The 27,201-nt window shown below is 33.0% G+C and overlaps 1 protein-coding gene across 1 annotated transcript; it reads right to left on the bottom strand.

Moving 5' to 3' along the window:
* Nucleotides 1-22,993: 22,993 nt before the first annotated feature.
* LOC149545913 (disease resistance protein UNI-like) lies at nucleotides 22,994-26,067 on the bottom strand. Its single transcript, XM_089794514.1, has one exon. It carries the CDS (start codon nucleotides 25,978-25,980, stop codon nucleotides 23,296-23,298), a length of 2,685 nt encoding a protein of 894 aa, XP_089650640.1. The 5' UTR covers nucleotides 25,981-26,067; the 3' UTR covers nucleotides 22,994-23,295.
* Nucleotides 26,068-27,201: the final 1,134 nt, after the last annotated feature.

The raw sequence follows: 27,201 nt of genomic DNA, 5'->3' as shown, positions 1-27,201 counted from the left end.
GGATTCCTCTTAGTGACATTAGTGGACACATTGGCCACATTCTCTCATATACAGCAAGATAACAGAGGTCATAGAGAAAGGAGGATATTCTTGCACCATCTTGATCATTTTCTCCTACTTAGGCCCCTACTATAATGCCTACCCCAAATTTACTTTTTAGGTTGTATTGTTGAATTATTTTAGGCTAGTTTGATGAGTATGTCTTATAATTAAGGATACTTGGTTACCAAATTTTATTAGATGTTATTTCATACTTAGTTAAAATATGTGATGATTTACTTAGTTATTTCATGTGTTTAGGATTATTTCTATGATGATGCATGCATGTTCATACAATGATGTCATTTATCTCATGAAGATATTTAGATGTGTGATTTATATGTAGTTCTATGGTTACCCCATACTTGCATGTGTATGGTGTAGGTGTAGGTTTCAATTTATGTTTGACATTTCTGATGTGGTTGAGGGAGGAAGTCATAGTCAACTTCTAGTCAAGACCTACGTGATGCACCACTCCTCATCATTTCATGTTTAGTTTATATTATATGTGTATGTACATGCTCAAACTTTATGTAGATTGTAGGTACTAGGTATCGACTTCCCTAAATTGCAAAGATCAGTGTGCCCTATCACAATATCTCAATGGTAAATGAGGGGAGATCATTCTTGAGTCCAAATCTTAACCCCAAGCATGTATGTGAGTTATTTACCCTTCTAAATTTGTCAAGTGATGTGAATTTGTGATTTTCACCCTTGAGTTTGATCTAGTATTGTGTTCTTTATTATTGGTTTTTGTATTTAGTTTTGTCAGTCTGTAGTGACTTTTAGTTATAATTAAATTAAATTAAAAGATAATTTAATGAAATTTTTATAAAGAAAATTAAATATTTAATTATATCTAATTAATTAAGAAATTAATTAAATAAAAGATTTAAAATTAAAGATATAATTAAAGTTCTATTATTGGAATAATTATATTTATTTAATTTAATAATAATTTATTTAGGAGTTTATTTTTATAATAAACTCTAAATATTATTATTAGTTAAATTAATAAATATTATATTAAAGACTATTGATCTCATATTGTTTTTTAGAAGTGAGTATCAACACACTTAATTTATTTATTAGTTCATGTTGAACTAGTAGTACATGCCAAGCACAACATGTATATATTATAGTGAGTTTCGAGCCATTCATGTGTTAAGTCACTCAAGTGCCAAGCAGATAGTATATGCCAAGTGTCATGGGAGCTGAGTAAATAGTGGATGTTGAGAAATATAGGTGTCGAGTCACAACAAAGAGATTAGTGTATGCCGAGCATCAGAGACTTTAGATGTCAAGTAAGACAATTTTAACATTTTTTTGTAAATGCACAAACAACTATGTAAACCATTTTTGATCCAACTCAAGATTGAATTTTGATATTTTGGAGATAAGGACGAATATCAAGTTGGATTTCCTATGCAATTACATTCAACCAATCAAAAAATGGGAAGGATTAAGTAGGAAAATGGATGAATCTTAGTCATAGATTCATATCTATCCCTAAGTCACTAAGTCTTCTTAAGGAGGACAAATAGTAAACTCTTTATAGAGATAAAGAAAGGAGTGTGTGTAAGGAATTGAAGGAGTGAAGAGAGAAGTTTGCATGCGCAAATAGAGAATTCATGGTGGCTTAGAAGTTATGAAGTTAAACAACACTATAGAATCAATTAGAGTAGAATAATTGAAAGGAAAAGGATATAACAAAGAGACATTTGATCAAGAAGGATTAAGAAGACATCAATTTAGAGGTTATTTTTTATCAAGCAAGCAAGTGCTAACCACATGATCAAAGCTAAGACATTATAATAGGTGATTTCAGTCAAAATCTCTTAACATTGCAGTCCTAACTAGCTATATGAAATCCTCTAACAAGGTGCTTACTTAATTGTAAGTTAAAGTCCTTTAACCAACCACACTTCTAATAGGGTGTTGAAATCCTCTAACAATGTGAGACCTAATAGTCTTTGTAAGCCTTTAATAGGGAAGACCTTACATAGGGTAGATCATGTTTCATGGTCAAAACATTGTAACCTTCATTGGATACACTTTATTACTGTAGTAGTGAAGATTTGTGGGTGTCATCCCCGCCCCAGTTTTACCTTCTCATTGGAGGGTTTTTGGGTAATCGTATTTGGTGTCATATGTGTATTATTGCTTATATGTTCATATGATTTATATGTACATGCTTTACATGTTATTTCAATTCACTCATTGAATGTATGAGATGGATGTACGATGAAAGATTTATGGGTCCAAGTTTAAACTAATGATTCACCTCCCCCCCCGTCCCCACCTCAAAAGTTTACCTTTCCTATTGTAATTCCAAAAATTTGTATTAGAGATATTTTCTCTAAAAGGGAAGCTTCACAACTTTGAGGAAAGATCTTGAAATGGAAGTCTACAAGTTGGGAAAGACTATTGAGAATCAAGAAACGGAAATACAACTCATTCTACATCAACTGGATGAAGCAGTTGTAGATCTAATGAAAAAGAATAGAGCCCAAGTTCAAGAAATCAAAAATCTCAAGTTAGAGCAAGAATCACAAGCTATACTACTATGTGAGGTGTTTAAACAAAAGAAGAAAGCCATAGAAGAAAAAGCCATGATTGAAGAAGATGAAAGAATTTTGGCTAATAGACTAGAAGATAAATCATCAAAGCTAACCAAGATTTTGAAATTGCAATTGGATACTCTAAGTCAAGTGATGAATACCAACTATGAATTGAATGTCAAGAACATTGAGATAACTACATTGAAGTTGTAGAATGAAAAATTGTAGAGTGACCTAAAGAGAGAAAAGGAATTTTCTGAAAGTTTCAACAAGCCAAATGAAGCCATCAAATACTTTGAGAAACTATTGAGATCCCCTGGATCCAATAATTATACATCTGGACTGGGATACATAAGCACTAAAGTAAGAGAATTGTCCAAAAGTGCAGAAGAAAAGAACAAAAAAGGTAAGAACTCAAAACCTACTTGTCATAATTGTTGTAAGAAAGGGCATACTACTAATGTGTGTAGGAGCAAGACTATAAATCAGAATGTCAAGCCTAGAAGCATGGTTCATTGCCATAAGTGCAACAAGCAAGGTCATCAAGCACATGAATGTATAACCAAGACCATGCAGACACAAAGATTTGAAGGATATTGTTACAACTATCAAAAGTATGGACATAGTGCTTTTGAATGCATATCCAAACCCATGTGGTCATGAAATAGGCAAGCAAGGGTAAGAAATAATGGAAATTTTATAACTAGGATTATAATAAAAGATATATCTATCATTATTGTTAAGAATATGGACATATTCCTAAGAATTGTATTAGGACACACTTTAGAGGGAACTACTAAAGGTGGTTAAGTCAAACCACATGTTTTAGTTGTTTGAAGATTGGTCACATCAGTAGGTATTGTCCAACTAGGTCAAAAGCACCAAGTTGTGAATTTGATAAAGGTGAAGGCAAGGCAGATGTTGAACACATCAAAGATGAGATGAATAAGACATGGAAAAAGAAAGATGATTGTAGTACATCAAATGAAGAAGGGATCACTTCAACCAATGGGTCAAGTATCACACTTCATTAAACTAGGCAATCAAGAGACATGTAGTACTAATACGTAAAGGTTATATCATACATCAATTCCAAAATGACTTAGCACTAAAAAGATTGCATTAGCATGAAAAAATATTCAAAAAAAAATTATAAATAAAAGCCTAGTTGATGCTAAACTCATAGTGGTTATTGAGTGATTGAAATGCTAATGGATGCCGAGTGAGCCTAAAATTAGTTGATGCTAAGCTTATAATTGTGTAAGTACTCAGCATTAATTACAAGGTTTTCAAAGGGTATTTGATTGATTTTACCTCATGTGTCATTATTTCAAATTTGAGAAAGAGTGAGTAGGGTAGAAGGAAATTTGGAAATCCATTCCAAGTAGTTGTGGAGGATTTGAGTAGAAATTCTTCACCATTTCATCAGATTTCACAAGGTATTTATCAATATTCAAGCTATGCAATTTAAATTTCATAAACCCTAGTTTTACATTATGGCATCAAGTTCAAAGAATATAAAGAGGAAGGAAGTTTTGAATGTTCAGTTAGTGAGTAATGAGGTTAAGAAACCCATTTTCAAAGCTATTGCTAATATTGCATACAAGCAAGATCCTTCTGGTGCATTATCAATGATTCCACTAAATGTGATAATGGTGCAAGATGTAAAAAGATGATACAACTGTAAGGTAAGAAGCATTGGTGATATGGAGATTACGGAAGCATCAAATAAACTCTGTGATAATGGTGTTTTGAAGGAAGAATTCAAAATTTTTAAGAGAAAGGGATTAACACAAGCCCTAGATTTTCCAAATGTATTCAAGATAGAGTGGATTAGGATAGTGCTTAACCAAATTCATGATGGTTCATTATGGATGGACAATGGACCTATAAAAATTACTAATAGAATAATCTGTAGGGTTACTAGTTACTTAACCCTGTATCATCCTAAGACATTGACAATTGATTTGAAGGAAGTGATCGAGAAGAATACTAGAGCTTTTCGGAACAAGAGAGACATGACAATTGATAAAATTACTGATCCTCTAATAAACTATGATGTCAGGGTGATCTCACACAAGTTTTACCAATCTAGTAGATTGAATAGTGTGTCATGTATAGCTTTGGATGTGGGATACAAAATTGTAAAGAAAGATTGCACATATGATCTAGCAGAGCTACAATTGAAACAATTGATGGAGAACCTTGGAGCAATCTAAAAGAAAAAGAGTGCACAATACAAATTTGGTTCCATATTGATTTGTATATTCTTTTATGTGAAAAACACATTTACCTCATTTGGCATTGTGGGATGGAAAACCAATAGATTAGTAGTAGTACATATTAGTGAGTACACTATGCAATTAGGAGAGAATTTGGAATATTTGATGAGAAGTTATTTTGAAGACTTGAAGAAATCAATGAAGGAAAGATTGAGAATACCAGTATCTTTAGTTGAGAAAAAATATGATGATGAATTTTTTCTTGAGGATGTTGATTACACATTTGTACAAGCTACTACACCAAGGGTCATATGGTTGAGACCCTTAGGTTATGAAATTAATGTAGATGAAGCCTCTACAGCTAAAACATCTTTACTGGAAAAAGAGGTAGATAAATTTGCAAAGGTATTTGGAAATTATGAGATGGTAAAGTCCAAAATTACCATGGAATTAAAGACTTCCTTTGTCATAAAGAAAAAGGAGAAGATAGTGAAGAAACAAAAAGCTATGTTTGGAGAGGGTGATGAGGAGGAAGAAGAAGAGGATGAAGAGGAAGAAGAAACCCAAGCACAAGCACCACTTGAATTAACTTAGGGTATGGGAGAAGACCAAGAAGAGGCAGAGACTAAAGGTGTTGAGGGACAAGAAGTTAAGAAAGCACCTACTCCTGTTGAGCCAAAGAAGAGGAATGCTAAGACTCAACAAGTGACTAAAGCTAAGAAGGTAGCTAAGTCGAGTTAGCCCAAGCCTATTACACCTACTACTAGAGCTAGTACACATACAATAGCCCAAAAGGCCAAGAAAAAGACAAAACAAGTATAACAAGGAGACCAAGAGTAGAAGAGGCCAAGAAGAAAGTATGTTGTGCAAGCAGATTCTAATGAGGAGAAAATAGAGTCACATGAAAATAACCAATTTAAGGTTGTGAGTCACAATCCTTTGTCAAATCTTGAAAATTTATGTTAAAATGTTAAGAATAGTGTGGACCTATTAGGATTTACACACGTAGATTTTGATCATTTGGGTAAAGTAGAGAAAAATCAAGTGGAGGAGGCCATTTATGTCATGATGGAAAAATTTAGGACAACTCCACTAGAGATTATGAACTCAATGCCAAAGAGTCTATATGACAGAGTTGAGCAAAAATGGAATTATTGTCTAGATTTGGAGAAAAAAATTAGAGAAACATATTTAGCCCAAGTGATGCCTAAACTAACTAAGGCATAGATTACTAAGGCCATAAAGAAATATGCAGTTAGGTTCATACCTAAATACATAGCCTTCAATATCTTACAAAACAATATTGAAGATGTTGTTAAAATGTCCACACAAATGTAGAAACTCACTTATGGGTTGACTATAGTTAAGGAAAGGGAACAAGCACCCATTAAAGTGAAAGATGATGAACAAGATGACAAAAAAGTTGAAACTATTGAAGGAGGAACAAATATGACAATAGATGACAAAGCAATAGATGACTATAGAGAAGAGCATAATGGAAACACAAGTTGCTACTATAGAAATAGGTCAAATGGACTTATCTGCACCTACAGGACAAGGACAAGGTGCAAGTGAAGTCATTGTGGCAAAATAGAGTAAGCATGAAGAGAGTGAGATGACACCACAATTAAAGGAGTAAATTTCCATCCAAGTTTTGGTAACCTTACCAGTATCTAGCACTCCATCAAGTCATACTCTTCAAAAGTTGAACACAGATGCTACACCACTATAGATCTTAGTGCTAAACCTGAGTTCATCAAAGGTTGAAGAAGTAATTCAATATGGAGATGTGAGCCTTGATGAAGAGATCATTTTACCTAAGTGTGATTATGATACCATGACTATAGAACAAATGTACATATCGTAGCAAGCCTTAGAAAGGAAAAAGCGTTAGGAAATGTTTAGAGGGAAGCATAGGCAAAAGTAGGCACTACAAGATATTAAAGACATCTTTTTAGATGCATTTAGTTTTCCAAATATGGATGAGGCCAAGCCACTAATGGAACAATTGAAAGATATAGTGGAAAGGGTCACTAATGAAGACCTGGATACTAATGCTAAATTGTTAGAATGGTTAGAAAGGAAGTTCCAAAACAAAGTGAATGAGAAAATATTAGGTGATATAGCACTAACACAAGGTGCATTGGCAACTAAGGTTGAAGATGTGTAGAAGGTACTTGAGAACATATTCTCATTATACACTAAATTATGCAATCCATCACTCTTCACCCAAGAGGCCAAAAGTCACATTCTAATTCTAGATATCCTAATTACTACATTAGGAGAAAAACTACCAATGAATCTAGCTTAGAGTGAGAAGCATTTTAGGACATTGCTTAAAACATAGAGTCAATTAGTTGTATTGACTATAGATGAGGACAACATAAGGGCCAAACTAGCTAGCATCCAAGCAACTCTCACCCTCCATATAGATATTTTGCACAAGGAGCTAGGCTATGACAAAACCTTAATGAAGAAAGACCCAAATATTTCTACCTTAGATGGTCTAGTCCACCTTGCTATCGAGCTAGCAATCCAAATCAAGTCATTAGATGTAGCATGTGAGAACTAGGATGCAGCTCTTAAGATGATATTGGATGTCCATAAATCTTTTTTGGACAAACATAAAATAAGTGTATAGCCCATTTGACATAAGTGTCAAAAAAGGGGAGGATAAGATAAAGGGGGAGATATATTTTTGGGGGATAAATAGAGAAAAATAAGAGATATTACTCTTGGGAGAAATAAAGCAAGAATTAGCTAAGGAAGAGCAAGTAAGGATCAAATGAAAGAGTATCAGCAAAACAATAAGAAGTCAAAGTATATCAATATTGACACATTTACTCAGCAAGAGCACAAGATTTTGGATATAGAATAGACATATCAACTTAAGGGGAGTTGTCAAATTTTAAGGTATCTAAGTGATTACAAAATTTTGAAATTTTGAAGTTTTTTATATAAGTCGAGTTAAGAAATCTTATGCTCATGAGATCAAGGATGATAATGTACACTCAAGTGTTTTTGGCACTCATGTCAAAGGGGAGATTGTTGATCTAAGATTGGATTATGTAAATCAGTTTCTAGATTAGATTGTGTGGAGATGGTAAAAATCTCCACACAATCTAATCCAAAAATTGATTTACATAACTATGATGGATTGTGGAAATCTGATCGCATTAATAAGATTGGATTGACAAGTGAGTATCAACACACTTAAGTTATTTATTAGTTTATGTTGAACTAGTAGTACATGTCGAGCACAACATGTATGTATTAGACCATGTTGAGTCATAGTCAGTGTCAAGCCACTCATGTGCTGGGTCACTCAAGTGCCGAGCAAATAGTATATGATGAGTGATAGTGGATGTTGAGAAATATAGATGTTGAGTCATAAAAAATGGATTAGTCTATGACGAGCATCAAAGACTTGAGATGCCGAGTAAGATAGTTTTGACAATTTTTTTTTAAAATTCACAAACAACTATTTAGACTATTTTTGAGTTGAATTAATATTGAATTTCAATATTTTAGAGATAAGGATGAATCTCAAGTTGGATTCCCTATGCAATTACATGTAGCCAATTAGAAAATGGGAAGGATTAAGCAAAAAAATGGATGAATCTCATCCATAGATTCATATCTAACCCTAAGTCACTAAGTCTTCTTAAGGGGGACAAACACTAAACTCTTTATAGAGATAGAGAAAGAAGAGAGCATATGTATAAGGAATTGAAGGAGCAAAGAGAGAATTTTGCATGCACAAATAGAACATTCATGGTGGCTTAGAAGTTATAAAGTGAAACAACATTGCATAATTAGTTATAGCAAAACAAAGGATGAAGGATCAAGAAGACATCAGTTTAGAGGTGATCTGTTATCAAGAAAACAAGTGCTAACTACATGATCAAAGTTGAGACATTATAATAGGTGATTAAAGTCAAAATCTCTTAACATAGCAGTCCTAAAAAGTTGTATGAAATCCTCTAACAATGTGCTTACTTAATTGTAAGTTAAAGTTCTTTAACTAGGCACACTTCTAAAACCATGTTGAAATCCTCTAATAAGGTGAGACCTAACAATCTTTGTAAGCTTTTAACAGGGTAGACCTTTCATAGGGTAGATCATGTTTCATAGTCAAAAATTTTGTAACCTTCATTGGATACACTTTATTATTGCAGTAGTGAAGATTTGTGGCTATCATCCCCACCCCAATTTTACCTTCTCATTGGAGGGTTTCTAGGTAATCATATTTGGTGTCATATGTCTATGATTTCTTATGTGTTTACATGATTTAGACGTACATGCTTTATATGTTATTTTAGTTTACTCATTGAATATATGAGATGGATGTGTGGTGAAAATTTATGGGTCCAAGTTTAAACTACTAATTCAACACCCCCCCCCCCCCCCCTCTCCCAAAAGTTTACGTTTCCTATTGTAATTCCAATAAAGACATCAAGTAATTTAAGAAGAGAGAGAAAGGAATTGATTTAATAAAGTATATTTTAATTAAACTGCAAAAGTTTGTCCATGAAATTCAAATAATAAAAATAATAAAGGAAAAGGTTTTGTGTTATTGCAAGGCAAAAGCACGAACTTGTGTCACCCTTTTACAAAGCGAAAGACTAACAAAAGTATAATTATTCACCTTCAATGACATAAGACTGGTATTATTATTTAGAATTGGAAAAGGAAGTAAAGTAATGAAATGTGTAGAAATGGAAAGAATTTAGGATTATAATTTTTAATAATTATTTGGAATAAGAATTGATATATTTTCCTATTTTTTAAAGATAACTTTTTAGTTGCTAAAAAATGCTAAAAATTATTGGTCTAGTTCCCACCACAAAACTATATGGGAACAACCTTATTTTCCTTTGATCTTAGATTATGTTATAGATAACATATGTAGCTAGAACAATCAAAAATAAAATTTGGCTTTAGAGCTATATTTTTTCTTTTATAACGATTCAAATTTTAACTCAGGTGAAATCAATAATTTTCATATTCCACCACATTTTTCAAAATAAATTTATTCCAAAAGAGAAACCATAAATTTTTGAAGAGGACTTTCTCATCTAGAACGTCCTATAATTCATTAAAAAAAAATGATATGATTTAACATTTTTTTCCTTCTCAGAATTGACATCTCCTTGAGTGTTAAAATGTGTACTTGTAGAATTTTTTCATTATAATATAGTATATCTAATTTGAACTCTATATGAGAAAATTCTTGACTTTGAGCTCTACAAAAGGGTGTTTATATATTACTAAAAAGATATCATAAATATTAGTAAGAGTTATTGAAAAGTCAGTTTTCTAAAATAATTTAATTTCTTTAGTAATTAGAAACAAATGAGTATAAAACATGCATTTAATAGACATTTCCAAATGGAAAAGTGTGAGACTATGTAAAAATTAGCTAGAATAAATTTATCAAGATCATATGTTTGAAAAATCATTATTTTTAGATAGAAACACACATATTTAATTGTTCTGATAAGCCAACCTAAAAGGGTGACACAACTTTTTACTTTTACCCTACCAGAAAAAAATCAAAGACCTAATTGGAGAAAGCTCTTTTTCAAGAAATTAGAGCTCATTTCTCCATGCACAGGTTTGGAGGAGCCAATTCCTAAGAAGAGGGTTTTGGAAGAAAGCATAATCACTTGTGAGTTTTGTGCATTCGATTGTTTAGCATTAGATCCAGGTAGGATCTTATGGGTTTTACGCAGTAGTTTCATTCTTTTGAATTCTATTTCTTCTCTGTGTTTGTTGTGGATCTCTATTCGGGATTCAAATTGGGTTAAAACCCTTGTTTGATTTTGTAATGTTTTTTGTTACAAAAATGTTTGTAAAAAATTTGAGAGTGGAAACCCTCGTTTGATAAATTTTGGGACTTGTATTTGGATTGTTAAAATTTAGGATAGGGGTTCTATAAAGAGAAACTAGCTCTAATTCCTAAATTTAACTATTTAAATTTTGTTGCCCTATCAGATCTAGATTGGAAAATATTATATATATATATATATATATATATATATATATATATATATATATATATATATATATATATATATATATATATATATATATATATATATGTGTGTGTGTGTGTGTGTGTGTGTGTGTATGTATGTATGTATGTATGTATGTATGTATGTATGTATGTATGTATTAGGTAGGTAGGTAGGTAGGGAGGCAGGCAGGCAGGCAGGTAGCACAGTAATTTATAATTACTGTGATAATTTAAAAAATATAAATTTATAAAAAATTTGATTAAGAAATTCCATTTTAATGGGGAGAGTTGGAAATGATTTCCTTTTATATATTAAAAAAAAATTAATAAGAAGAAAAACATGGAGATAGGCCACCACCCCCACCTCCCCTCCTTTTTCACGTTGATAATTCTCATTTAAGGGACTACATGTGGTAGTCCTGCTGCATTAGCAAGGTTGAGCACAATAGAAAAACAACGAGCTATAAAACATTTTTAAAAATGGTAAGTTGTTTTTAATTAATTTTTTTATTAATTTTATTGTTAATTTATTATTAAATACTTTGTTTAAAATCAAATATTATTAATAGATTTTTAATAGATTTTATTATATTATCAAATTTAGAAAGTGTTGTTATTAAGAAATTAGTATTATTTTTATTTATAATTTTATAAGTTATTATTTTAATAATTTAATAATTATTATTTAATTTTGATAATTATTATTAATTATTTGGTTATAAGGTTATCCTTAAATTTTGAAAAATATAATGATATTTTTAATTAGAGTATTTTAATGAATATTGGTGCTATCAAACTGATAGGTTCTTTTTTTATAATGGATTTTTTACTTAAACAACTTTTAATAGATTATTGAGTCTCTTGAGGTTCTTGTAGGCTCAAAGACTTTGTCAGACATGACATTATGAAAACGATAAATTAAAAACCCTAATTGTATATTGAACCTTTGTGTTTTGAAATCAAATGAACTATGAAAAATGGTTGTTAAATTATGATGAGATGTATGTTGTGATTCATGTTGGGTTTTAGGTTTTATCATATTACTTTGACCAATCATGATGTTTAATAGAGGCTTGGGGTTTTTTGTTCTATAATGATGTTTTGGTTAGTATTTGGTCACATTCTTCTATCTCTAAACATTTTCATATAGTCATACATTTCTACGATGATTTTTGATGCTTTCGAGTTACTTGTATAGGACTGGGGTGACTGCTGTGATTTTCCTTGTGTAACCTTTGAATTTAGATCAGTTGTCTTTTGATGCTTTCTAGTTGTTTGTATAGGGTTGGGGTGATTATTGTGAATTTTTTTAGGTGCTTTCTAGTTTCTTGCAAAGGACTGAGTTGAATAGTGTGTTTTATCTATAGGTGCTTCTAGATGCTTGTAATTCTTGAGGTGAAACTTGTGATTCTATGAGTTATACTTTAATGAGCCTAGGGTAGGTAATCTATGTGTACATTAGGAAGTAGCTTGCAATGGAGGGCAAAGCCCTAAAGAGGTTTCCAAGGTAACCCATTGTAATTTTTTTTAATAAGTGATAACATTTCATTAAATGGGTTTTTAAATGAATTAATAAGAGCTTGTGTTTTTCCTTGCCCATGCTTTGAGTGCTAGTACAGGCTAGGATGGGAGTAGAGAGTTTGTTTGATTGTGACCTTTCTTTGTTAGTATGCATTGTTTGTATGAAAGGATACTAGTGCCACAGAGAGATACTATGATGTAGCACACTGATCTCAATTTGCAGAGAACTTAATAACTCATGATAAAACCCAATATAGATTCAAACTCTAAATTGTTCATTACCAAAAATTTCTTCTTCATGGATCTCTACCTCCATCAAATAACAACTAACTCCAAAAAGAAAAAGCAAGAAATTTCTAAATTTGGCAAATTGTAACAATTGGAAAAATATGCCATTTTTGGTAACTTCTAAAAAAACCTCCAAAAGAAAATTTGAAGTTTACTATATCTACCCTTTGAACCATAAATACAAATTTGCCAACTAATCCCCAAAATTTAGAAAGAAATTTCAAAGTTATTACAAAGCTTAAAAAAGCAAAAAAACACCTAAGATATTTTTTAAATGAAATTTAGAGGTTAAGATCAAATTTTTGGCTCTTGAAAAATAAATCAAAATGGCCCCAATAGAGCTAGCTGAGTTTGAATCCACCTCAACTATAGATTTTGAATAAAACCCAAAAAAATCTAAGAAAACTCAAATTTGAGTCAAAAGTTACAACTCTTCAAACTCCCTGCATCATTCTCCACTTCTTGAAAGAAACACTACTCCTGCAAGTGACTATTAGTGAAGTGGTGCAACTTGGAAGGATCTAACTACAACATTGCCCACTCAGATAGCCATGTTTTTTCCATGTCTGGTAAGGCATCCCACTATACTAAATAGCGATTGTATTGATCGTGCCTTGTGGAAGTAGATTGTTTGTCAAGAATTTGGGCAATTGTATTTTGTTTCTTATTTGGAAGGTGATTTTACCACTCAACTTCCTTTCCATCAGCTACCTCTAGAACATTCCATGAAACTTATGCAAGTTGGCAACATTAAACATAGGAGAGATGTCTAGATTATCAGGTAAGTTAACTTCATAATTTAACTTCATAATCATTATCATTAATTTTCTTAAGGATTTTGCAAAGCCCAATCTTTTTGTATTTTAGTTTGTGATATGTGCTAGTAGAAAACCACTCACGGTGTAAGTAAACCATGACCAAGTCACCTTCAGTATATGTTTGGTGTCTTCTCAATAGCATTTTCAAGAATCTTGTAGTTGTCATTGCTAAGTTGTTACTTGTGTTGGACATCTTGTTTGAGTTGTTGAAGGTGTTTAGCAAAGGTCACTCCATCATCACTAATCTGCAAGAATCTTGTAGCTCTCATTGCTAAGTTGTTACTTGTGTCTAACATCTTGCTGGAGTTGTTGAAGGTGTTTAACAAAGGTTACTCCATCATCACTAATCCTATCACCCAAAGGTAGAGATATGAGATCTAGAACACTTGAAGGATTGTACCATAAAAATTTTGGAAAGGAGATTTTATAATCAAATTCTGCTTGGGGTAATGCCAAGTCCCACTATTTGGGCTTCTCACCAACAATGAATCGTAACAGATTCCCCAAACTCCAATTGACTACCTCCATTTATTCATTGGTTTGAGGGTGGTAGGCACTGCTAAACTACAGCTTGGTCCCCAATTTCCTCCATAAAGTCCTCTAGAAATGACTCAAGAACTTCGTATCATAGTCAGAAGTAATGGTTTTGGGTAGACCATGTAAGTGAACTTTTGAGAAGAACAATTCAATGATCCTAGTGGCATCATTAGTCTTTTTTATAGGAAATAAAGTGAGCCATTTTCAAAAACTGATTAACACTGACAAAAATAGATTCATTACCTCACTGAGTGTGTGGAAAACCCAATACAAAATCCATACTCAATTCAGTCCATTGTTCAATGAACTAGAAATGGCATGTATAAACCTATATTATGCGAATGTCCCTTAGCTATTTAATAGATTTTGCACCTTGCCACATAATTAGTAATGTCTCTCTTGATCTTCAACCAATAAAATTTATTTTCCATCGAGTGTATTGTTTTTTCCTTTTTGAGGTTTCTAGCCATCCCTCCACTGTGGAATTCCCAAATAATATTTTCTCGCATAGAGCCAGTTAGTATGCATAGTTGTCTTCCCTTGAAGAGGTAACCATCCTATAGAAAATAATCACCTTTGACATGAGACATCCTACCAATGCTCAAACCATTCAACTATTCCACAATTTCCCAAAAATCATCATCAGTAGCATATAATGTTTTAATAGTATCAAATCCAATGACTTTAGTTTCCATTGTGGTTAATAGAGAAGTATGCCTACTCAAGGCATCAGAAACCTGATTTTGTTTCCTAGATTTATGCTTCAAAACAATGGTGTATCCCTATAAGAAAGAGACCCACTTGGCATGTCGTTATTCAACTTCTTTTAGGTGTTGATGTATTTTAGAGTAAGGTGATCAATAAATAGCACAAACTCTTGTGGTACTAAGTAGTGTCTTCATGACGTAATGCTTAAACAATGGCATAGAATTCCAGATCATAGGTGGAGTAATTTTTCCTTGTATCATTGAGTATTTCACTAAAAATAGCTATAGGTTTACCTGCTTGACTAAGACCAACACCTATTCTAATATGGGAGGCATCACACTCTACTTCAAAAACTTTGTCAAAACTTAGAAGTGCAAGTATATTAGTTGTAGTTACCTTCTCCTTCAAAAACTTGAAACTTTCTTCGGCATCTTCTGTCTAGGAAAAATCCCTTCCCTTTGTGCAATTTGTTACAGGTGTTACAATGCTACTAAAATTCCTAATAAAATTTTGATAGAAAGTGGCTAACCCATGGAAACTCCTTACCTCTATTATGTTTGTAGGAGTAGGCCATTTGAGAATCACTATAATCTTCTCTAGGTCCATTTGAATACCATCTCTAGAAATCACAAATCCTAAAAATGTTAAGCTAGTCTACATGAATCTTCACTTCTTTAAGTTTGCATAGAGTCTCTCTACTCTTAGTGCAACCAAGATAACTTTGAGGTGTTGTAAATGTTCTTCTTTATTCTTGCTAAAAATCAAGATGTCACCAAAATAAAAAACAACAAACTTACCAATATAAGGTCATAGTACAACATTCATCAATCACATGAATGTGCTTGGTACATTAGAAAGTCTAAATGACATAACTTTCCATTCATACAAATCATCCTTTTTTTTGAGAGCTATCTTCCATTCATCCCCTTCTCAAATACGAATCTGGTGATGACCACTTTGAAGATCAACTTGTTGAAGTACTTGGCACCCACCAATTCATCCATCGTGTCCTCGATACAAGGAATAGGAAATCGGTACTTAATGGTAATCTTATTAATTTCTCTACTGTTAGTGTACATCCTCCATGTACCATCTTTTTTTGGATTCAAAAATGCTAGTACTATGCATGGGCTCATGCTTTCTCAACCAAACCCTTTTGTAGGAGTTTTGTGACCTATTTATTTAGCTCTACATGTTGGGTTGGATTCATTTGATAGGCTTCTTGATTAGGTAGGGTGGCTCCAGGGATAAGATTAATGTGGTTTTGGATGTCCTTCTTTGGTGGTAGGCCATCTTGTAATTCATCAAGCACAACATTAGAAAATTCCTCTAATGCCTTCATTGCATCATATGGTATTGGGTTCTCACTCTTCCTTTCATCCTTAAGTTGTAATAGAACCACTTTTGAGCCATCCTTCCAGAATGGTATGTATTCTTCTTACTATCATGTCTGACCTTCATGTCATACTACCATGGTCTCCCCAATAATATATGATAAGCATCAATAGGGATAACATCACACCATATCCCATCCTTATAGAACTTTCCTATGGTAAACCTTGCTAAACATCTTTTACGAATAGTGACTTCATGTCCTTTCTTAAACCATGCAATACAATAGTGATGAGGGCACTTTTCACATTGTAAACCTAGTTTCTCTACCATTTCTCTAGACACCATATTCTCACAACTACCCCCATCAATAATAACTTGACATACTTTCCACCTCAATTGCACCTCATTCTGAAAATGTTAAGTCACAGCCATGAATTCTTAGAGTTATTTCCAAGAGTTTTGTCCTTCTCTAGGATGAACATTGATATCCTCATCATGAGATTTTCTCCTACATCAGGTAAGATTTCTTTCTCCTATTCTTCTATCTACATTAGGTTCACTCTAGTTTGTCCTCCTTACATTCTTTCTAGCATGTTATAGTTTGAGCATTATAAAGCCCTGTCCTTTCTTCTTGCATCTGAAGAAAACAAAAGGCCTTTTTTGATTTTCCCATCCTCTTCTACTACCATAGCCTCATCCTCTTATAAAACCCTTTCCTCTTTCTGGGTTTTGAGGTTCTTTTCAGGTATCTATTGCTTTATCAAATCCCAAGGATGAGTCTCCTTGACCATAACTAGAACTTCCTCGAAAAGGATTTGATGCACCTCTTCATCCTCCTCTATTCCTCTAGTTATATTGTCTATTTTGTTTCTCTTTAGCCTTTAGAGCCAACTAATAGGTATCTTCCATATTATTGACATGGTGCATTCTCAACTCATCTTAGATGGTGAATTTTAAACCATTTATATACCTAGCCACCATCTTCTCATCATCTTCTTAATGTTCTATAAACATGCATAGCTTATAGAATTCATTTTTGTATTCTTACACAAAAGATAAGTTTTACTTCAAATTTTGGAACCTACAAAAGAGAGTTTGAGAATAATCTATAAGCGAGAATTTCTCCCTCAATATTTTTTCCATGTTACTCCATGTCTTGATCTTGCCCTTTTTTTTCTTCACCTACTCCTTTTGGAGATTATCCCACTAGATCATGGCATGACCTTTTAATTTCATGCATGAAAACTTTATCTTCTTTTCCTCTGTCATAGGCTTCCAGTCAAAAAATTTAATCATCTCATTTAACGAATCTATCAATTATTTTTCTTTAAAGCTAATAGCATAGTCTAAGACTTCAATTTTGATACCGTCATTCTTTCCTTCTAAAGCCCTTAGGACTCTGTCTTCATCACTCATTTGTGCCAACACCTCAGCTTCATTTTCTACATTTCCCTCCATTTGATCACTCCTCCCTTCATCTGTTTCTTCCTCCAATACATTATAATTCCATCTTCTTTGATTATCAACTCTTTTAGTAAGCTCCTTAATCTGTCTTTACATGTCCATTATGATTCTTTGAAATTGGGCAACACCTCCTCTTCCTCTTCCTCTCCCAGCCATCTTGTGGCTCTGATACCAAATGATGTAGCACATTTATCTCAATTTACAAAGAACTTAATAACTCATGACAAAACCCAATATAGATTCAAACTCTAAATTTTTCATTACCAAAAATTGCTTCTACATGGATCTCTAAATCTATTAAATAACAACAAACTCCAAAAGGAAGAAATGGGAAATTTCTAAATTTGGCAAATTTTGACAATTGGAAAATAATGCCATTTTTGTAACTTCCAAAAAAACCTCTGAAAGAAAAGTCAAAGTTTACTTTATCACCTCTTTAAACCATAAAGGTTAATTGCCAACTAATCTTTGAAATTTAGAAAGAAATTTTGAAGTTATTACAAAGCAGAAAAAACAAAATAATACGTAAGATATTTTAAAACTAAAATTCAAAGTTCAAGATGGAATTTTTTGCTCTAGAAAAATAAATCAAAATGACCCCAACAAAGCTACTTAAGTTTGATTCCACCTCAAGTATAGATTTTGAAAAAATGAAGAAAAATCTAAGGAAACCCATATCTGAGTCATAAGTTACAACTCTCCAAACTACCTACATCATGGTAGGGGGTCAGAGTCCAAAGAGGTTGCTAGGGTAACCTTAGAGTTGGATCATGTGATGACACTTGCCTACTTACATACTAGATTTCCTACATGTTTTTGTTGTCTCTAGTATTAGATGATACTCATGTCTTGGTATCTTTGAGATAGTTTTCTTTCAGGCATTTCCTTGACCTAGATATTGGTTATAACTTTTGAGATTGATATTTGTATGGGACTTGAGTTTATCTCCTTGGCATAGTGGGAGTGAGCTAACAAGGTTCCATGAGGTTGGATGGTAGTGCATTTTTCTTATACCGTTAAGATCCAATTGTTGGATGTCATTGTTGCATGTACCTATGCAGTTGTTTCTTTCTTTCTAATCTTGTGTTTTATGTTGGACGGCAATACCTTGTTATAATGTATTTTATAATCAAAGATCTTATGAGATGATGTATTTTATTCATGATGAATATTCTTTGAGCTATTCATACCTTGTGACTTGTACAATGGATGATCATGCTTTCTAATTATTACCAAATGGCATCTTGTAATTGTATATTATTTAAATAGATTTGTACTTATGATTATTTATTGATGTCATTTTGTTATGCATCAGATTTAGTATTAATTAAACTTAAATATGATTCAACATCATGAAACACTTAAAAGATGTAACTTGTTTCATGGATTTTGTTTATGTATGTGAATATTACTTCCGCTATATTATATTTGTTTTGTTAAGTTATTATCTTTCAAAAAGTTTTTGACAAAATTAAGTTATTATCTTTAAAAAAGTGTTTGACAAAATTAGTGAAACTTTAGGTTAATTTATTTTGGGTTCCCTGGTGAGGCGTTACACCTACATCATGTCCTACAATGCCTACTCCTACTAAGCCCCTACAACACCTACATAACCCCCCAGTTATGTAGGCCCCTATAGTAAACCAATGTATATTTACCACTATGCATACAGATGAGACAATCAATGTAGACACTAACCCTACTATATAACTACACAATTCAAATATTAGGCAGATCCACAAAGAATTACATGTTGATATGATAGATATATCAATGAACTTAAATTTAATTTTTACTAGAATTTACAATTATAAGTTTACACATTCTTGAGTTTAAATACATATATAGAGACACATTAATTCTTGATTTGAAATCTAGGTTAAATATGTGTATGTATATAAATGTTCTATAGGGTCTTAGTGATAGTATATTATGTTTTGATAATCTTCATATGCTGATAGATCCTAAACAATATGAGTTAGAAGTATGTAATTTAAATATATTTGATATACATAAAATGTGTGTAATTTTATAACTCTATTTAAAACAAATTTAATTTTACATGTATGTGTGCATTTTTTCATTTGGCATAGAGTTCAGGTGCAGATCATAGAGCCTTTTGGGGTCATGGATTAGGAGGGAGACACAATTTATCTACATGTATATGTCGTACTTGAGTTATTTTAGATCTCTCTATTCCATTGATATGAAGACATTTTATATGTTATTTTGGATACTTTTGATATGAAGACATTATACGTGCTATTTTCGATGAATTTCATATGGAGACCTCCAAGTTTTATATTTTATGTGGATGCATTTTATATTGAGACATTTTATATCAGTACATTATTCTATAGAGACATTTCATTATATACATGTACATGTTAGTTCAAAGATGTGTTATTTTGTAGATGTATATTATGTTCATGGTTTATATTGACATTTATGTTCACATATTAAATGTTCATGTTGAATGTATGTATATTCAATATTCATATGTATATCCATGTTCATGTATATGCTATTGATGTTGATGTTGATGAACTCATAATTTAACTAAATCAAATATAATAAATTAAATGTCATCATCAAGTCACATTTCTTAAGGGGAGGACCTAAAACATACATAAGAATGTAGATTAAAGCATGTAAGCTAAAGAATAAATAGTTCATCTTGAAACAAATAGAAGTATTCAATCATCAAAGAACATGTACACAAGAACATACATCTAAGAACATAAAGAATACACTAAACAATACATATGATCATTTAATCACTAGAAATGATATATAACAACATACATTAAATAACATATAAATAACGTCTTTCAAAATACATAGATACATCAAACTAACTAATGCACACACAAAACATGTCTTAAGGGAATGTCTTAAGGGGAGGTCCTAAGGGGATGTCTTAAGGGGATGTCCTAAGGGTATTTCTTAAGGGGATTTCCTAAAACATACATAAGAATGTAGATCAAAGCATAGGATAAAGCATAAATAAAATCTTGAACATACATAAGAGCACATAATCTTGTGTTATAAGAACATACATAAGAACACATATAATCATAAATTATAATAACATATATAATCATACATTATAAGAACATATATTCATGTATAATAACATACAATCATACATAATCTAACATACATAAGAACATATAATCATCAAAGTGAAGTTTTTAAAAAAACTAAAAATACACTTTTGTAGATCGTGGAGTCCAATAATGGCTATATAAATTATATAGTGTTTTGAGTAGTTATAATGTGTTATAATTTTAAAATATTAGAAGTAGGTATTTTAAGATTTAGGAAGATGTCACTTCAAAAAAAGAAAATTAAAATAGTAAATCATGTTCAAAAAATTAAAATTTGATATGTGCCTCTAGAGGGGAGAGACCTCTTCAAGAATATATAATTTTTTTTTAAAAATATGTAGATTTGATAGAAAAAAATTGGCGGGAAAAATAAGTTGTCAATTTCAAATAAGTTTGACATTGAACACTTCAAATTGAAAACATATACATCAAAAATTAATTTTTTTTTGTCCATAAGCTATACATGTCAAATATAATATATTAAAAACTTAGAAAAAATTATGGACACTTGAATATATTTGTTTGGTAGGAATGAATCTCTATAATTTTAGTATTCAAAAAAAAAATTTTAAATGTACTTTAAAATTTAAAAAATACAACAATTCGTATCCAATTTTTGAAAAAAAAATTATAAACATAAACTTCATCCAATTATAGACATTTCATCAGTTTACATCATTCTAAAATTCTAAACAAAAATACCACTTTTACGTCATTAAAGTTGAATAGTTTAAGTTTTGAGATCCTTTTTCTTTATAAAAGGTGACATGGGTATGAATTTTTACCCAAATTCTAATAATTATCTACAATAAATTTTAAATTTTACAAAAAGAATCTTATTTTTATTAAAAAAATCTCATAACAAGTTTAGTCTATTCCAAAACTCTTATAATAAATAAAACTATTTAATTCTATTAATTTCTCTACTTATTAATTTTTTACTTAGTTTCTCTAAATTAGAGTATTATTATAAAAGAGAAGGACATATAACTAATTTATTAAAATCTATTTTTATTTTTATATTCATTTTAAATTAATACTATGTAAAAAATTAATACCAGTTAATGTATATATACATTAACTGGTTTAAGGTTTGACAAGTCATTTCAAAACTCACTATTCTGTAAGGCCTTTAATATTCTTAGATCATCTATGAACTTTGGCCATTACATAGTACTTTGTAAACAACCCATGAAAAATATATAAGAGTTGTGTTCCTTGTCTATAAATCTAATTATCAACTCTTTCACTACTAGAGTAATTACAATTACCATTGCAATTAGCACAGTAATTACAATTACCAATTTTCTTCATATTTGGTTTAGAGACCCCTTCATGATACCTCTTTTCATCACTACACCCTTGATGGTGAAATTTGTTACCTTCTTTATTCTTTGCCCTTTTTTTTTTCCTTTGAATGACTTCTTTTCTTTTGCCATCAAAGTTGAATCCACACTCTGAAATCTGTTGTCTACATGCTTCTTCCTTTCTTCTTCTTGTAGAAGATACTTGCCAAATTCTCAAAAGAAGGAGAATTTCCTATTGTAGCCAAACCAATAATAAATACTTGATAATCTTTCACCATTCTATTCAAAGTAACAGTAACTAAATCACTTTTTGAAACTGATTCACCAATGTCACCTAATTTATCCCTTAAACCCTTGATTCTGGATAAATAATGAATAATATTTTCATTTTCTTCCATTTTAATTGAAAGTAACTTGCTCTTTAAATACAAAATTATGTTTGAATTTGTAATCCCATACAAACCTTTTAAGGCATTCCAAGTACCACTAGAAGTAGTGATATCTCTTATATGATGGATGATAGAGTCTTTTATAGACATTCGTAAAAGAATCTTGGCTTTGCTTTCTCTTTTCTCCCAATCTTGAATAACAATTGGAGGTGTAGTAGGCTTAGTATCAAAATCATTTACAATGGTCTACACATTATATCCCTCCATTAGAGTATGCATCTTAATGTTCCAATTAAAATAATTGGAACCATCTAACTTATTTGACTCGGTTAGATAAGAATTAGATAAACTTGTCATTTTTGAAGTAACCAAAAAATAAAAAAAATAAAAATTTACTAGTCCTTTAACTCAAATCAGATTGTTGAACATATACTAGTTGCAAATTTTGAGCAAATCAACTCAAACATGGCACCTTCACAGCTGCTCTCCACTTCTAGAAGGCTGGAATAGACCTCTTTCTTTATGAACTTCTTTTACAACACTATCAACAAAGGCTGCATTAAGCACGAGACAACACAACAAGGCATTACAACATTTCATATGCTCTAATAGCAAATAAGACAATAGAATAACAAGAATACAAAGCATAAAACAGAGCAAATGAAGAGCTCATGATTTTGTCTATTGAGAACAAAATAAGCATTGCATATTTATACACAAACTACAACCAACTGATCTCTGGAAACAAACTCTACATCTAGATGTGACTAATTGACAGCAAACTAAACCTTAATAGTAGCAAACTACAACTGTTAACAGCAAACTAGAACTGTGAACAGACCACCAGTTCTTTACAAACTTCTATTAGAATTCAAACTATGACTCACTACTTGTTAATTTATTCCAACACAAAGGAAAACAAAAGATGGTAAGGTACATCAGTTGGAAACAGCAGGTTATAATGTTCACTTTTGAAACTATTCGCATTTCACTTGGACATTACGGCGTTTGAAAATTTTCCCGTAATGCCCATTTTCCTGAAGATCGTTGCGGCACCCTTCGGTACAGCCGATGACTTGAAGCTCCCCAAGACTGTTTAGGCGGTCCAATCCTTGCGGTATTCCTCCTAACCGCCCACAATTCGCCAGTCGAAAATGCTGTAGCATTGGCATGGCGTTCTCTTCCAGGCATGGAAATCTCTCGAGCTGACAGAAATCTTCAATAATCAGAGCCTCTAGTTTGGGGAACGACATAGGATTCCCAAAATCTGCAGGGAAATCGATGCACTTCTTGTTATGCATTAATATCAGTCGCCTTAAATTAGGAATTGTTTGCAGGGCTTGACAATTGTGAGAATCGTCTCCCTTCAAGAGAAGAAGCATGAGATTGTTAAGTTGAGAGATCCATGGAGGCACGACGCAGTTGTGGAGGTGAAGAATCTCCAGTCGTCTCATGGCTGCCATGTCATCGGGAAGCTGAACAAGGAAACCCTCATCACAATTCTCGAAGAACAACTTTCTCATGTCTTCCATGCCTCCGAAGATCCCCTCTGTTAAGCTTTCGGAGCTTGAGAGACCATCGAATGCAACTGACAGTTGTTGTAGTGAAGACAACTCTTGGAGATCGTACAACTGCAATGCGTTTCTGACATTATCCCTCAGCTTAAATACAACTCGCCCTAATATTCGTAGAGAGACAAGCTTTGATATTCCATGAGGAACCCAAGCCAAATTCGTGCAGCCAGCAACATTCAGCTGGAGCAAAGATTGATTTTCGTTTATGTCTGAATGCAGACTTGTCAACTTTTCACACCAGCTAACATCAAGCGACTGAAGTTTTTTGAGACCCCTAAAACATCTAGGAAGCTTCTCAATATCTGTTCTGGACAGATTGAGAAATCGCAAATGTTTCAATTTGACGATAGACCTGGGTAGTGCTTTGATGGAAGTCTGGCTCAAGTCAAGAACACTCAAATGTCTCATGTTCTTAAAAAACTCTTCGCATATTGTTTTGAGATGAAGATTGTTCCATAGAAGCAAGCTGAGGAGCCCAGGGGAACGGATTGTTTGGTCAATACTAGTTATTTTATTTTTAATCAAGGAAATCCTACGTAAGCCATGGCAATTTTCTACGGGGAACTTCTCAACATTTTTTCCAGCACTGAACAAACATCTGGTTTGGCTCTGAGATTCTGAAAGAGCTAACTCGTGTAGTAGATCATGCATCTTGCAGTATTTAATGATGTAATCGTTCCCATCATATGGAACAAACTCAATCATGCAGCGATCAACCAGCTCATTGAGATAAGAGAACCCCAGCTCATAGGAGTCTTCTCTCTCCTCAGGATTAATAAATCCTTGAGAAATCCATACTTGTACCAGATATTCACAATTCATTCGAGCATCTTCTGGATAAGCAGAACAGAAAAGAAAACAGGGCTTTAGATAATCAGGCAGGGCGTCGTAACTTAACCTCAAGATTGGAAGAATGTCGTCCTTGATTGTGCTAATTTTATTGAGCCTATTCAACGTGGATTGCCACTCATTGGGAAGTTTATTGACGCTCGCCATGGATGCTGCTACAGTCTTCACGGCCAGCGGCAATCTGGAGCATTTTATTTCAATCTCACGAGCCACCTTCTCCAATTCCTTTGGCGGACAGTGATTCTGTTCGTTAGGGAGCGCGTGAATACAGAACAATCTCCAACTGTTTTCTTCAGACAAGTAGTCCATGTGATGCACCCGGTGAGCTCCCACATTTTCTAACACTTTCCTGTCGCGCGTGGAAATCATTGCTCTGTTCCTGCCCTCCAACGGAAAGCCAATGGATCCCAATGCATGTTTGTCCCAAACATCATCAAGAACAAGTAAACAACGGCTTCCTTTGAGGTGCCTGCGGATGTTATCTCTCACCTCCTCCGCATTAAGATGGCTCTGGTATTCATCCTCCGGCAGCTTTACTTGTCTTGCTATGTGGAGCAGCAGCTGATGCGCCACAAAGCTTTGGGATACCGCCACCCAAATCAAATGATCAAAGGACTCTCTGACCTTCTGGCTGTTGAAGACGTGTTGAAGAAGAAGAGTTTTTCCAAGCCCTCCCATGCCGGCTACGGCAACGATACGAGGGCCATCAAGTGTGAGGAGCCATCCGCTAATGAGATCAATATCATTTTGCATCCCCACCGTTGTACCTTCTAAAAGCAGCCCACTTGATTTTCTTCTATTTCTAATCGATTCTCCAGTGACTAATCCGGCACGGGGCTTGACATCTATGTTCCTCAGGTATTTGAGATACTTTGAGCTGCGATGGATGCACTGGATTCTCTCCTTCAACACCCGAATCTTGCGACCAAGACAGTAACTCGAAATACAGCTGGGCATGGCGTGGTGCTGAGAGTGAGAGGATTCCTCTAAGAGGTGGAGAGCGTCGTAGAGAAAGTCTTCAAGTTTCTGCAACCAATTCCTTACTGAACTGGAGTTCGTTCTCCACACTCCACCGACGTCGTTGAGGAGGCATTTGATGTATTCGAGCTCATCACAAATCAGCTCAAAATCTTCCTTGTGCTTGCTCGCCAATGAGACCTCCGCAAATATCTTTTCAATCAGAACTGAAGTGAGACGATCTGCGAGCACCGATACCACCAGAGATCCAGCCATATTCATTTCCAAGTTCAAAGGAGGTATTCTCGTGGTTTTAAAGCGCTGGGAAACCACTTGGCAATAGTTTCGACTGTATAACACCACAACAAATGCGGCTCCCAAACAACATAGTTTGTAATGGTGAGAGTCGAGAAAGATTTGATGAAATGGGAATCCACTTCCAGTCACCAATCAAATGCATTTTCCGTGGAAGTGAAATGCTTACTGGACTGTCATGTTTGGTAGAGGGACGTGCATTCTTGGAAAATTCAAGGAAATTAAATAATTATTTCAATCTTGTTCAGTTCTGCGGAAGTCGCATTTGTGGGCCTGCCTGCCTGCCTGGATAATTCGAGGAAATGTGCAAGGAAATAATTATTTCAATCTTGTCCATTTCTGCGTGAGTCGCATTTGTGGGCCTGCCTGCCTGCCTCAAATTTCCAAAACTACAAAACCGATGGTCGAGAACAAGCTCAATGCTCGATCCTAGTGTTTTGACCCTTCAACGTGACAATTGTGAAACTACGCCCCGTTCGAAGAAAGTCTCTTTGTTCAATTCAACCTTTCAATATGATAATTAAGTTTTCTTTTCTTTTTTTTGGGGGGGGGGGGGGGGGGGGTGTGGTCTATTCTAAATAATTAAGTTTTTTTGAGTCTATTCTAAATATAGTAGAATATGTTGAGAAATAAATCTCATACTCCCAAGCCTTCAATCCAATAGTGTATTAATGATTTATTATTGTGGCATAGTCAAACTTTGTTAGGTTGTAATTTTTATGTCATCTATTCAAGTTAGGTGACCAAGTTTGGTTAACGTGTTCAAATGGGTTGGTCAAATGGAGATAGTTGAACTTGATTTATCAAATGGCTTTGTAAATCATAAATGGTTGTGACAAGCCTATTTAATGATAATTAAGCTTTTTTGGTCTATTCTAAATATAGTAGAATATATGCAAGGTATAGGTATATTGGAGGTACATTAAAAACTAGTACTTTCCTCTTGATAGTGATATATATAAAATTCTATTTTCACATTTATTGTTATCTCTTTTGCTCACCTTAAAAGCTTCCCTAAATTAATGTGAGTTTTTTAATGAAAATGTATTCAAACTTAGAAGATCAAAAGAAAGCTATTGATGTCGAATGCACCACTCGACTTAAAAGCTTCCCTAAATTAATGTCAGTTTTTTAATGAGAACAACCAAGAACTACTCTTGAAAGTTATCATTACCACAGTGCTAATTC

Source organism: Cupressus sempervirens, chromosome 7 (genome assembly GCF_028749045.1).
Source record: "Cupressus sempervirens isolate cs-2001-9-10 chromosome 7, ASM2874904v1, whole genome shotgun sequence".
Taxonomy (NCBI): Eukaryota; Viridiplantae; Streptophyta; class Pinopsida; order Cupressales; family Cupressaceae; genus Cupressus; species Cupressus sempervirens.
This window is presented reverse-complemented; position numbering and strand designations above follow the sequence as displayed.

Coding starts and splice junctions, on each gene's coding strand:
- LOC149545913 (XM_089794514.1), bottom strand. CDS start 25,980: ATGAATATGGCTGGATCTCTGGTGGTATCGGTGCTCGCAGATCGTCTC.